Source organism: Salarias fasciatus, chromosome 5, assembly GCF_902148845.1.
Source record: "Salarias fasciatus chromosome 5, fSalaFa1.1, whole genome shotgun sequence".
NCBI lineage: Eukaryota > Metazoa > Chordata > Actinopteri > Blenniiformes > Blenniidae > Salarias > Salarias fasciatus.
Genome location: NC_043749.1, coordinates 6,934,067 through 6,947,946, shown reverse-complemented (window position 1 = coordinate 6,947,946; position 13,880 = coordinate 6,934,067). Strand labels below are relative to the sequence as shown.

Genomic DNA, 13,880 nt, shown 5'->3' with positions numbered 1-13,880 from the left:
TTGGACAAACCAAGCAGCTAAAAGGACTGAGTGACTGAATGCAACACATCTCTCTGAGAAACTTCCAGTTTTGCATATTTTGTGTGAATCAGATGTCTGAAGAAAACATTGAGTTATATGATCCACGGAACAGTGAACAGTGTAACAGTACAGAGAATTCTAATGATTATCATGAACACAATTACCAGTTACAGCAGCTGTCACTGAGGTAACCGTTTTTGTTTTTGTTCAGTGACGAGGGGTTTTTATGAAGTTTTGCTTCAGTCATCAACAAGATTAATCTGAAATCAGGCACATGTCATTCGTTTTGAAATTCATGCAGCATTTGGCTCGGAACTGTTAATTGAGAACACTTCTTTACGTCTGTCTTTCTTTGTTGTGTAGTTACTGTAAAATAAAATGACACTTTGTGACTGGATAGGAGCCATCTTCTGTATTCTCAATTAAAACAAACATGCAAAAACATCTTGGGTTCTGTCAAAGTGTGATGATCTTCTGTTTTTCATGGTAAAAATTTTCAGTACCATCAGGTCAGCACCAGTTGTTGAGCATGCCACCACATAAGATACTCATCTCTTGTGAGTAACTGGAGTGACTCAACATTCGCACTGCTGTGAATCAACAGATCCAGTGAGAAGCAGCTGATCTGAGGGAAGTCGGGATTGTACTAGTTCACAGATGAGATCCTCACTCAGGTCCAAAGGTTAAACCTTGCCCCTGATGCTTGAGTTACAAGGCTAACTTCAACACCAATGGCAAACTGTTAATCCCAGCAATGCAAAACAATCGGCCGTCAATCCGGTCGCACTGTCCTGGCCCTCTGCCCCCAAACTCTGCTGTCACTTCATAATCTTCCTCCGCAATCAGTTTGCACTCTTCAACTGAACCTAGACTTGCCCTCTTTAAATCAAAGCGAGTGTCCACAGCCGCTTCTGTGGCACGTACGAACACAGACACAGATGGTGCCGACTGTCAGTGAGACACGTGCGAAGAGACTCAGAATACACAACCTCCGTGCACTACCTCGCTTAATCAAGGGTCAAACAGGTAAAGAAGTTCGAAACCAGGCAAAGCGGACTTACCTTTCCCTCCCTCCGACTGCTGCTTAGCATTCAGTGGGGTAATTAATGACTTCAAAGCCGATTGCCTCATGCGGAGGTAAATCCAAACATAAACACAGATCAGCGCGGAGGCACAACCTGTGTTGAAAAGGCTTCCTTTTTCCAACAGCACGAGGAATCAGTTGAGAGCTGGGCTGTAACGGCAGGAAGAGGACGTAGGGAGGAGGAGGAGGAGGGAGAGAGGCGAAGTGACCCCCCTCTTCCTCCCACGTCTCCCTGGAACAATGCTGAAACAATTCCCCTGAGGTTGCCGAGCCAACGGCAAACTTCCTTTACTCTAAGCTGCAGCATGGCACTCTCTCTCTCTCTCTCTCTCCCTCCCTCTCAGGACAGTGTGTCACCCCTCCCTCGATAGAGTGAGTCACACCACCTCAGCCGTTTGAATGTAAACAGCCTCTCATCTTCAAACAGCCCCACGGATTCGCCATCCAGGCAGAGCCCGTAAACAGCTGGGTCTCAGCCACCTGGCAGAGCACCAGAACCTCCTGCCCCCACCCAAAGGCCCTCGCCTCACCAAAACCGACCACGACAGTTTACTGCCTCAACAACACGCAACACGCACACAGACACACACGTGTGAAGACAAGCTCTGATGGATGGGACTCCCCCAAAACTACCGCTGTTTGGGCGTTGCAAGCAAGTGTGAATGTGCACGGTTATACAGGGTGGTCGGGGTGGGGGGGGTGGGGGGGTCGGAGGGTGAAAGGTGACAGCTGTAAACATGTGAAATCACTGTTTGGACTCTTTGGAACTGTGTGTGTTTTCACACACTGCTCTGGATGAGCCAGAGGAAGGGGTACAAAAGCCCTGTGGTGTGAGCAGCAGACGCACACCTTACCGTTTAACGTTGTTTTAGACCTTTTCTCATGACTGTACTTCATAAAGAGAACCACAAGCATCAAATCTGTGCCCAGTAACCACGGACAAACCCAACGGCGGTGCTGACGTGGAACACAATCTCTGGGATTTGTGAAAATGCCCACTGTAATAAAACATGGGTTCCTGTTGAGTGGGTGGGTGACATACTTTGAGAGTACTGACCCTGACATAGAGGTGACTACTGCTTCCTGTCTGGGGAGGTCCTTTGGAGGCTGGAGAGAGGGCTTCCCTGTACGCAATACAAACAGGAAATGCTTAACGTCGTGTTCACACGCTGCTCTCGGGAGGAAGAAAGTTTATAGTACGATTTACAATGTGTTGACTTTACAATAAGGAAATTCAACATCCTTGAACAACGGAGAAATGTCAAATAATGAGACAATCACTACGGTTTACTGTTTCATCAATAAAGCCTTGTTGAGCAAACTGATGAATTCAGAAACTGGGTATAATGTCTGAACCCACGGGTTAAAAGTAATACACTTCCAAGCGCATTTATTTTCTACGAGGACGTACCAGGGTACGATCACAACATCGCAGGGTAAACGATATCAAAGTGGCCTAAGCGAGGCTGACAGCAGAAGCAACATTCTGCAGTTTTATTGCTAAATGGTGGCTCTTCAAATTTCCATGCTGTTTTGAAACTCTAGTTTGCTCAAGTGCTCCTGCACGACCTTAGCTGTACCCAAGGGACTACATCCATCTCTTGGTGTTGGGAGAGTGGGATTCAGTCAGACAGTGTCTCTGTTGTTTGGCGGCCATTGTCCTGGTCAGCCTCAGCGCAGGTCCAGCATGTTCCCCCCTGCAGCACTGGCATATTATGCTGAACACCAGCAGGGAGAGCAGTGTGACGATCATCGCCAATGCATGGAGGCCAAAGCCAACGCCAACAATATGGCTGTACAGTGTCTTAAACCTCGATTCAAAGCCTCTAATCCTATTACACAGCTAGAACAACACTTGCATATCAGTATAACCCAGGTCAACAAAACAAACTATGATTACAAACCCTAAGCCAAAACAGACACAAAGACACTACAATGGTGAGAAAGTACCTTAACGACAACAATCTATGGAGATATCTGGTGGCATTGACGGTTGTTTTGGGGTGGAGGAAGAACAGAATGAACCAGACAAGAGAAGATGGTGCAAATCTGTGTAAATGAGAAGGGGTGGGGATTAGTCGTGGGAGAGTGCAGCGGGGGAATGAGCGGGAAGGCTGGAATTCCTCAGGGCTCATTCAGAGGGCTTTGTGTCAGTGAGGAGAACCTCACACAATGCATGGCTGTGCCTTCGTCATGGAGACGCCTCCCCTCAATGATAGCAATGGAGATGAAGGAAAGGGAAGAGAAGGATCCATCGTCAGGATCTGAAGTCGGTCAGGCAAACAGACTGTTACGTAACCGCGAAGAGACCCAGGCTGCAGTTTAACCACAATGAAAGTTGTTTTGAAAGGGCGTGCAGCCTGCAGGTAGTCGCAGTCAGGTGCTGAAGGAGGGATTATAGACAGTGATTCAACTCGGAGGAGTAAAAAAGACACAACAAGTCATCACTGGAAGACTGGAGCCACATTTTTCTGCTTTCAGAAAGAAATTCTTATTTTCAATTATCTTTCAGACGACAATGAGCGCACCTCCCACAGACACACTTACAAAACCTTTCTCCATTCGGAGGCTGGAGATAGCATGCGAGACCTTAAAATACAGAAACCGCAGATAAAATAAAGTTAGCTACCTTTCTGAGAACATCGATAATTTGATTTTCTTCAGAGGCAACAAATGAACTTAACGGTCAGCAAGATTTAATTAGTCACAGCTAGGTACACGATAGTTTTACAGCTTTCTGGAGCTTCCTGTGTCAGGTTCTCCTCAGTGGTCCACTAAATACATCTACGGGTGGGCTGCTGTAAGCACATGCTCTGTCTCTTTTCTTTCCTGCCAGGAATCACGGCTGTTGGAAAAGCCATCAGCTGAGTCATTTTAGCGGATGGAGATATGGATTTGGACGTTCTTAAATATACCTCCTGGGAATAGCTGGGTCTAAAAAACAGTGGTTATTATTAACGCTGGCTGGACAGGAAGAGGATATGAGGTCGCCTAGGCCAAGCTTTTGCTACACAAACACCTCCAAGCACCGACCAATGGGATCGCTGCGATACGCGTAGAGGAAGGAAACTCAACGGACAAAGAAGATTCATAATGACAAGGCTGCATCCATTCTGCCAGTGTTCAAAGCCAACTTGTCCTTGCGCTCTCGTCTGCCACAAAATGCCAAGTCCAGGCTTGAAGCAAAGCTGGTGGCATCCCAGTTCCTGTAAGACACCTCCAGAGAGGCAGCTGTCCCACGACAGCTGAACTGACGCACCTCCCTCCTCTGAGCCGAGATGTCTACCAGCTGTGTCTGCGGCTCCCGCAGCCCGGCTCTGGGAGGAGTGGCGGGCCGGGTCAGAGGACAGCCGCTGGGATTGTTCTGAAGAGACAGGATGAGGCCGAACCCAAAGAGTGGATTCCAGAGAGACCCGCCTCTGGAATCTGAAAGTGTATCTGCATCCATTTTCGTTAGGACACGACTAATTATAGACACCGGTTGTATGACATTATTAAAACTGCACACAGATGCGCAAAAAGTCCAAGCATACGTGCACGTACACACACACACAGTGTGACACAAGTGTCAGTTATAGAGTATGTTAAGGATCACAAAAGAACTCACAATACTGAGACTGTATGTGAAAGGAGAATGTATGTGTGTGAGAGAGAAAATACATGTATGTGAGAGGTGAATATATGTGGAGAGGGCCAGAATGAATTAAGTTTTGTACAGACCCTCATACCGTAAAATACAGATATAAAAACTTGACACACAGTGTGGCCAAAAATTTAAAAAAAGTTATATAACGGAACAGTATATAAAGAGCCAAAGGGCTATTGATTTAAAATAAGGCCTGTATTTTCTTTAGTCCGATTCGTACCATCAAAAAAAAAGTAAAAGCAAATTTATGTCTTCAATGTAGTTCTAAGAGAGAATGTAAAAAAACTCTAGAGCAGAGTCTTCAGCCATCGTTTTACCGACCCAGAACAAATCCCCATTGAATACTCGGCTGCTGTTTTGGGGACACTGTTGCTAGCGTTGGTTGATGTTGGTTACTATTTACTGAGAGTTTTTCCAAAACACTCAAACAAAGTTGCAGTCAATGAAATGCTAAAAATGTAGCGTAGGGAAACGCTTTCATCCCCAAAAAAGGCACACGTCTCTTTGAAAATATATGAATGTGTAAACTGCGTAAATGCACTGATAACAGTATCTCCGAACGCCGAGCGCATCAGCTGAGCCAGACTGTGCTGCGTGCCTGAGGCCTGTTCACATGTGGTCTCATTGGTTCTTCATGAAAACATTGAAACTGTTTCTTCACACCATAGAGCGAGACAGCGTAAGAAAGATATCCCAGATAATAATAAAAAAAAAAAAAATTAAAAAAATAGGATATACTCCTTCAGTGAGACACAAAGCCAAGTCATTTAGTCCCCAAGATAACCATGAGTTAAAAAAAAAATACAGAGTTCAAGTCCGGAGCAGCAGCAACAGCACAAAAAAGCCCCACTGTCAGAGGAAAGCACAGGATCACAAGTTCAATACGCTCCGTTTTTTTGGAGAGGAAAAAAGAAAGGAAACCTTTATTATTGCCAGCAAACTTGAAACGCAGTGTGAGAAATGAGCTTACCACACCGGGATTGTCGAGATAAAACGTGGCCTTCGAGCGTGCGTAAAAATGTTGTGGCTAAGTCCTCGTAGTAGCGGGAGATGAAAAGCAAGGGAGGCTTTGGTCTCACAGTAAACATCCATACAATGTGTGACTCGTTAAAATCTTCAAACTTTATCTGGCCCATAAGACGCCCCCTCATTTCCTAAATAAACCCACTGGTGATTTCTCCCACATGACTCACAGCCAGTTAGACACAGGCATAAACAGGGAGTGGGGTTTTTTCATACTTCTACTTTCAGTGAACCGTTTTAAAAAGTTCCCCAAAACAGAAACTGAAACAGGCGTTTCTGTTTCCTCAATCTTGTCCCATTCGGGTGAGTGTTTAAACCACACAGGATTAAAACAGAATGCAACATGGGCTTCGTTATGTGTGCTGAATTAATGAAATGTACACACTGGAGAACCCAAAACAAGCCCAGTTCACTGAAGCACTCGCATATTCAAATGTAAGCTTTCTGGAACATTTCAGTGGAATCTAACGCAAGGCAACAATCAGGAAAAACAAGTTTAAAGAGTGTAATGTCAGTGTGACCACCTACACCTGAGCACTTGTGCAGCGCTCTATCATTACCGTTTCAAATGAGAGAGCACCTCCATGTCAGTCGGTGTTCTTCTCTGTTCAGCATACCTAAACTTCCTACTAAGGGAAAAAGTTTCAGATGACCCTGGGGGGCAACTAGGTTCAAGGGAGGGCCTTTGTTCCCTTTAGCGGTCCATTACACACTCTGGGAGGGCTCAGAAGACAAAAGAGGCACAGCAACACTTCAGTTCACCTTCAGGTTATAGTGCCACATACTGTCATTTGTCCTCAACAGAACTTTGCCGTCTACTCGGGAGGCCCACACACGGTGTCACAGGTCGACACTTCCGACGCTGAAATGTCACACAGATGTTACCTGGCTGATTCAGGAGGTGGGAGAAATTCAATGCAGATGTTATAAGCCGGTTGATCTGCAGCACCTCTCAGTCCAACATCATGGAAAGACATCAGCCGAACACGTTTCCAGACGATAACCGCATGTGACTGACGTGTTTACCCATGAAGTTCACGGTACTTCCCTGATGAGCCGCACAGGCTTCGATTACCTAGAAATTCCCAGGACGCCCGATAATACCTAGTCAATGAGTAACAGCTCTGGCAGTCAGGTAGCAGCAGTCACATGTCTGCACTTCCTGCGATCACAGGCAGAGACAAATACAGATATGAGCTCAACACTGAGACAAAGGAAGCCGCATCAGCACGGCGGAGTTTGGAATAACCGCATGTTGTGTGGAAACTCTTGACTATTCATATCTGAAAACAAAAGGAAACCAGTATTGGAAGAACTGGGATCTCCACAGAGAACAGCATTGTTTTTCAAAGGCCAGATGTCAATAATATTTTGTCTCTAATCAAATGTCACATGGGAAAAAAAATAACGAGGAAGAAACGGACATGTTGAAGCGAGCTGAAAAGAGCTCAAAACGTTTCAACCAAGTTTTAAGGAACTCTGAAACAAGAAAATTCTTCATGAGGGAAGTGAAAGAAGCTATGACTCCATGTTTTAAGGAAGATTCCTTCTTCTCATTTTCAGAATTAAAAACAGAATCAATTAGAATTCAGTAAAAATGCTTAAACAACATTACCTTCATTCTGAAGGATTCAAATACACTACAACATATAAAAACAAGTCTGTTTTATTATTATTTCACAATAATAATAATCTTGAAAATTGTTTTTGCATTTTTTTGGAATCTAGATGTAAGTAGTTGTAAACTCTTCTAATCTGGGCAGGACCAGACAATTATCTAAGCTCAAACCCCTGCGACCCCTCCAACCCGTTGTTTAAACACTTGCTGTGGTGCCCACCCTTTGCTCCTTGTCTTTATCAATTAGGTGGTCCACAAACTGAAGACAAGCATGTCTCCAAGTTTGTTTTCATCCATTTTGAGCTGTCACATTCCACCCCGCGAGCGTTTTATGGCGGTTTCCAATTACCTGCTAAGAGACAGTGGCTGGTGAGCATGTGAGAGGCCATATGGCAAGGCAGGGTATCAAGCTGCAGCCAGCGAAAGACCCCTCAGCCGTCCTCGGCGGAATACAGCTGGCCATTGTTTTAAAGGGGAGACAGAAACTGTTCTGGGAAAGGTTGAGTCACTGGGGGAAGAGTGGGAGCCTGTGGGGAGCTTTAACACTCACCGCACTCAGCAGACGCAATGCGCCCGGGCCTCCTGTGGCGTCACCGAAGAGCCGTGGCTGACCAATTAGTTCCGCCTCTACTTTTACCTAATGCCAGTGGACGCGGGGGTCAGGGGTTGAGCCCTCCCGACGGCCAGCGAGAGGAGCCAGGTGAAACTGGAGAGCCAGCGTCACTACAGAGAGGTCTCGGGAAGCAGCAGGGTTCACGTTGTTTATAGGCGGCAAGAATGTAGTGGTTCTGCTTGTTATTAACCACAGACAACACTCTCTCACATGGCTCTCATGCGTGCACATGAGAGGCGTTACAGCCTTTGATGGCCCGGGGTCTAGATTTGTTTTAGGGAAAAGGAGCGAGCGTTGGAGCGGGGTGGCGGAGAGCACACAGAGGGACACCAAGACGGCCTCGGTGGGCCGTGTGCCAGGGGAAACAGGAGTGGCATGTGTGGAATCTGGCTTGGAGGGACGGGACGGTGGTTTGGAGGAGGCCACAAAGCCGAGCACATGACGGGGTCTTTGAATGACTTACTGTTAGGGCCCGTTCTGCCCCAGCAAGCCTGGCGTGAGGGGGGAAATGTCGTGCTCTGTAATATAGCTGACCGTTTCCCCCATTTGGTAGCGATTTGCTGAAATGACTGAGCACGGTTCGCAGGCAGCCGTATGGAAACACGGGACATATGGAATGTTCAGATAAGTGAGAATGAAAACAAAAAGGCTGTTTGGATCCCATCCAAGTAGTCAAACGTCAAAATAATCCTTGGAGTTCTCATAGCAGAAGCATTTGAAGGTCTTTACAACTGGCTGTGCCACATGCTGTGATGACTATCACATTTCCCCACTTTTCTCCTGGTAATGCGATTCACTAATGATTAAGCACAATTCTCTTTCCAGACCTTCTGTTAAAGCTACTTAAAGTCTGGTCGGGCTTACCTCTGCGGATCTTTGCTCCCATCTGAGCTGTGCTCGGTGCTGCTTCCATCCCCCTGCGATCTGCTGTCCACGGCCGGGTCCAGCTCGGGGGTCTGATCGTTTGCCTCCAGGGGCCTGGGGACCGGGCTGTCGTCGTCGTCCTGTTCAGGCAGAGGGGTGCAGCTCCCCTGGCTCCCCACGCTGCTGAGAGTCCCCGTGGTCCCGTGGTGGTGGTGCCTCTCCACGCCGTCCCCGCTCTGCTTGGCCTCACGGCATCTCTTCATGGCCTGGAGCTGGGACAGGGGCACGATATCGGCTCCCTGGGGCCGATGCCAGACTGTGCGGCGCCCAGAAGAGTTGTAGTAGTAGAAACGGCCGCTGTGAGGGTCAAATAGCTCCCACCACTGGTTGCCGTCGGCCTGGCGGACGGGAACACCGGGGGGAGGCTCCCAGCCGCATTCGCCGCTGGTCAAATTCACATACATACGCTCACGGGAGCGTGGCTCCAGGATCTCCACCCAATCAGAGCTGAAGGAGAACAAGAAGACACAAAAAAAAAAGGTGGAAGTGTTATTCACAGCTAAGAAAGGGCAACAGATTGAACACAAACATGACGTAATGAGACATTTGGGTGTCCCAGTCACGCCTGAATACTAATCAACCTGACGAGCAGGAAACAACTCTCACTGTTTGGCAGACTGAGAGGTTTAAAAAAAAAAAAAACTGCCCACTTGTCCATATGGAGGCAGTGTTAATGTTTGTGCTCCCTACATGTCTCCATCTGTAAGTTAGCAGTGATCTCATATTTAGGCAGTGGAGCAGCAGAAGAGATGGTGCGTGAGTGTGTGTGTTCTAGATAAAGAGACAGGTGCACACACACAGTGAGACGCCAGGCACGGAGTCAGCGGGGCCCACAGGGAAGCATACGCTCATAGCGCCACCACAGAAAAAAAAAAAAAAAGAAACCCAGAGAGCTCAGCTACAATTACAGGCTGAGAACGGCGAAGCACAACACATTCAAACTAACAAATAAGAGACAATGGGCCCGGCCATTTCCGCAAACGGAATCACGCAATCAAGGCATTAAGATGGTATTTACCTATCAATGTAGAATTTGCAGATGTTGACATTAAAGGGAAATTAATATTTTTACTTCTTGTTAGTGTCCCGATAGTGCAAAACACCCTGGCAGAAAGCACAAGAACTAAATCTGGTCAAATGAGAGGAAGCATGTTGCCTAGTAACCACGTCTCCGATCGTCACGTACAAGAGTTTTCCTACGAGACACATCAGGGGGAAAAAAAAAAATAAATCTCAGCCTCTGGTGAGACGAACACAAAAAAAAGTTAACAAATGCAAAGTTATCTGCAAAATATTGAGCTGTGCAACATCCCAAGGCATGTTGGATTTGCTTGCAAAAGTTGACTTGTTAACAGTAAAAAATGTTCTTAAAAAAACTTTCAAAATATCCAAAATAAAACAGCCTGGGCAAAATAAAACAGATTTGCTAATACACAGAGGAGGTCCATAAAAATGTCATAAACACACAAAGACAACCCAGTTTGCCGACAAGTTCAAATGCAAAGGAGGACAGATAAGAGGGACATGATTACACACAATTAGACCATGAACTCAATTTCTCAGAAATTGTAGGACACGATTTGTGTTAATATGTACAAAGAAATACTCCTCATGCCATATTTGGGGTCCGGTTTAAGCAAACTGCAACACCACTCTTGTAATATTATATTTTAAATCATTAGATTATTTGCAAATCCAGGTCATGCGTCTTTGTAGTGAGTTTATATCTTCTTTGATGAAGCTCCCTGAAGGAGGCCTTAACTGTGCCAGTGAATCCGTGTGGGAACAGGAGCACTCCTGACGGCCTGGAAGAGCTTTCACCTTTCCCGAGTTTCACAATACACGTCTAGATCACAGCCAGAGGACGGTCTCAAAATGTCCAATAAATCACAAGGCCCCATTCTCTTCTCTGGTAATGACCACTCTAGGGTCCTGGCAAGGGCAGGTCCTGTCTGTTCTTTAGTATCCAACCCAAATCCAGCCTGGTGTCTGAGAAAGTAAAGTGCCAGTGGGGATGAATTTGTGTCACAAGAATCTGCTCAAGGTTTAGAGGTTTTCTTGGCTTTACCAACACAGAAAGGCTTTTCTTCTCTCATCGTCACAGTTGTTTGTAGTACGTGCCTGCTGTCCGGGCTACCTGGGGAGTTCAAGGGGGGGCAAGGAGCTTAGCAGTGTATAGGAGTGCCCACAATGTTCACCAAACGGCCACATTCGTTCCTTGAGCACCTGCCAAAATCAACCCTATGTGCACCCCGGCCTCAGAAATAGACACAGGGGAGCTTGGAGCCAGTCAGATCTGCCAGATTTACACTCCTGTCAGCTCCAGCACACTGGGAACAGCAGCTGCTCTCCGCTTGCACTGACCGGCCACGAGCAACACTGATGTACCTGTTCACCAAGCGCAGCCTATTAAACTCCGTCACTTTAATGCGCTGCCAGCAGCAGCCCGGGGTCTCCATACTTCCATTTAACAGCCAGGTAAACATAGAAAGCACATGGGGGGAATATAAGGAGCTTTCCACATACTCCATGTGCCTCAGTGCTCTATGCTGAGAGGCCATCTGCTCCAGTCCTTCACACCAGGCAAGCAGCTCTGACCGCAGTGGACTCACCACGCAAGGGTGTGTTTTCACTATGGAAATGTTGTTTTTAAATAAATCATTCTCATGAGGCAATATGTTTGTTTGCAGTGCACAGCGAAGGAATCAATGCAGGAAGCCTTTCTTTGACTATTCGCAAAGAAAGAGGACAGACAATGAGGCCCGGCCATTAAAAGATGTCTTTCAGACTGATTAGATTTGCAACACTTACTGGGCGGGAGGATGAGGAAATAATAGGGCATTGAAAGCAGAGGCCAAACAGTCAAATCCACCCCACACATACCAGAGCCTTCATCCTTTTATTGCTCCCAGCCTTTAGATGAGGCATTCCCACACTGAGAAACCGATCTCTCCATGCTGCATTCCTTCTCATTCAGTGCAGTGCCGACCATCTCCCTGTAAACACGCTGTTTGTATCCAAATCTAATTAAGCCAATTCCCCATGGGCTACACCGATGTACATCAAATAAAAGAAACTGAGGCTCGTGAGTCCCCTCTCTGAGCCCTTTTTTGTGTACGTTGGAAAAATTCCACAACAGTGACGAAATAAATGGGGAACCCACACTGAATTTAAAGAAGGAGGACGGTGTCCCAAACACTCCAACAGGAAACCCGGGTTTGAGGGTCAACTGTAGGGGCCGTGGCTGACGAGTTTAGCAGCATGAGGTGCAGCGGTTGCGTAAGGACAGTCCTCTCTGAGTAAATAAACAGCAGTTGGAGCCGAGAGGGAGCCTGCTGAGGCCCTGTTGCACCACCTGATAAGCAGGACGGCCGGCTGCTGTTCGGACTTGAAATAACTGAAAAAACACAGTTGAGAGTGATGAATACAATGGAGGTTGTCTTCTTTAAAGATAAAGCTAAAGTGAGATCGAACCCGTTTTATTTCTCTACCTTTAAATAAAAACTTATTTACCTGTGTCCAGGATTTTTTGATGGCATCCACAGCGTCACAAGAATTGATTAAATGAACACGATCCGCATTTAATTCACATTTCTGATTAAAAGTGTCTCCATATGATGCCATGTCAATAAACCTGAGTCCTCACTGCTTTAGACAATCCTCCGACTGAAGGAGCAGACATTAAAGTATAGTGTGGAACGCCAAACAAGCGAGGCAATCCGGCTCACGCTGCAAATGTTCATAAATGGCTTGGAATGTGGTCGGCACCAGCTCAGCAAAGTCAAACTGCAGCAGAAATGTTTTATATTCATCTAAAATTAACTTGTTGCACATATGGTCCGATGACTGCAGCACACAGCACCTGATTCACCTCCGGGGAAATCTGGATAAATTGAAGCAGACCCATATAGCAGAGTTATAGTTTTGTGTGGTCTTGAGCCACGTCTGACCGCCTTCAGCAAACAGAGAAATGGGAAGTGGATGGACCGGTCTTTACCACCAAATGTACTTTTAAATATTTTCAAGTTGACAAAGTTTCCCCCCTTACATGTGATAGACGTGGGTTCGAATCCCAGTTGCAGCAGGAAGGGCATCCAGTTTGAAAACTGTCCAAGTCTACAGTGCACGTTACAATGACGGGCTTTGGTGACCCCTGTAAAAGGAAGCAGCTGAATGGACAAACACACTATTCTTTTAACTCACACAATCAGTTGTGCGTTTAAATAGATGTTTTTAATATATGCTGCATCCCTCCCTGAGAATTCCTTCCCTACATTTAATCCTTATCTTATCGACATTTTTCTCTTGACTATAGTTCACAAAAGTTGAGGTTCATCATCGACGTACTGACAGACAGTTCTGTGTCAGGAAACTGCCCACAGGTTTGAAAGATATGGAAGCTCAAGTAAGAAATCCCGTGTCCTTTCCACTCTTGTGTGTAATAACACCCTCCCTGTTCTCCCACAGCACACAGGATCTCTTTCACCCATTTGGGTCAAGGAGACACTTCTCCAGCCGATGGTTGTTCCACAGCGACTAAATATAAAGCCTGTCAAATTCTGGAAGAAAAAAAAAAAGTGTGCAAACAGATCCCACCGCCAAGGCCAGGAGGCCAACACGGACGCAAACAAAACCTGGCAGACAAACATACCTTCCTTCTCAACCATCAATCCAACCCCACCTCCCCAAGTCACAATGTGCCAAAGGTTTTCTTCAGGAGAAATGCTACATCTATCATCCACAATTTACAGAGGGCTCCAAAAATAACTCAAACTCAGAGTGGTTTCCCAGAGTGAGGGAAACAACAGAATACAGCCCATGGAATCTGCCCCATTGTTCTGAGCCAACGCCAAAGTGTAAATGGCACTTTTCCCAGCAGCAGTAAACACAAGAGGACTGGACAATGCAATCACTAGAAATAGGGCAACAAGCAGCCTTGTGTCATTGTCCA

At 46.3% G+C, this 13,880-nt stretch overlaps 1 protein-coding gene across 3 annotated transcripts in view; it reads right to left on the bottom strand.

Annotated features, from left to right (window-relative positions):
• The window catches only part of arhgap46a (Rho GTPase activating protein 46a), a 30,875-nt gene that overhangs the window by 10,598 nt on the left and 6,397 nt on the right, over positions 1–13,880 (bottom strand). For 2 of the 3 annotated variants that reach the window (XM_030092713.1, XM_030092714.1), the window contains exon 2: positions 8,870–9,376. In XM_030092713.1, coding sequence (XP_029948573.1) covers positions 8,870–9,376 — 507 coding nt within the window. Of the gene's footprint in view, positions 1–1,082; positions 1,619–8,869; positions 9,377–13,880 lie in introns of those variants that run through there. The other variant, XM_030092715.1, reaches the window with a different exon arrangement.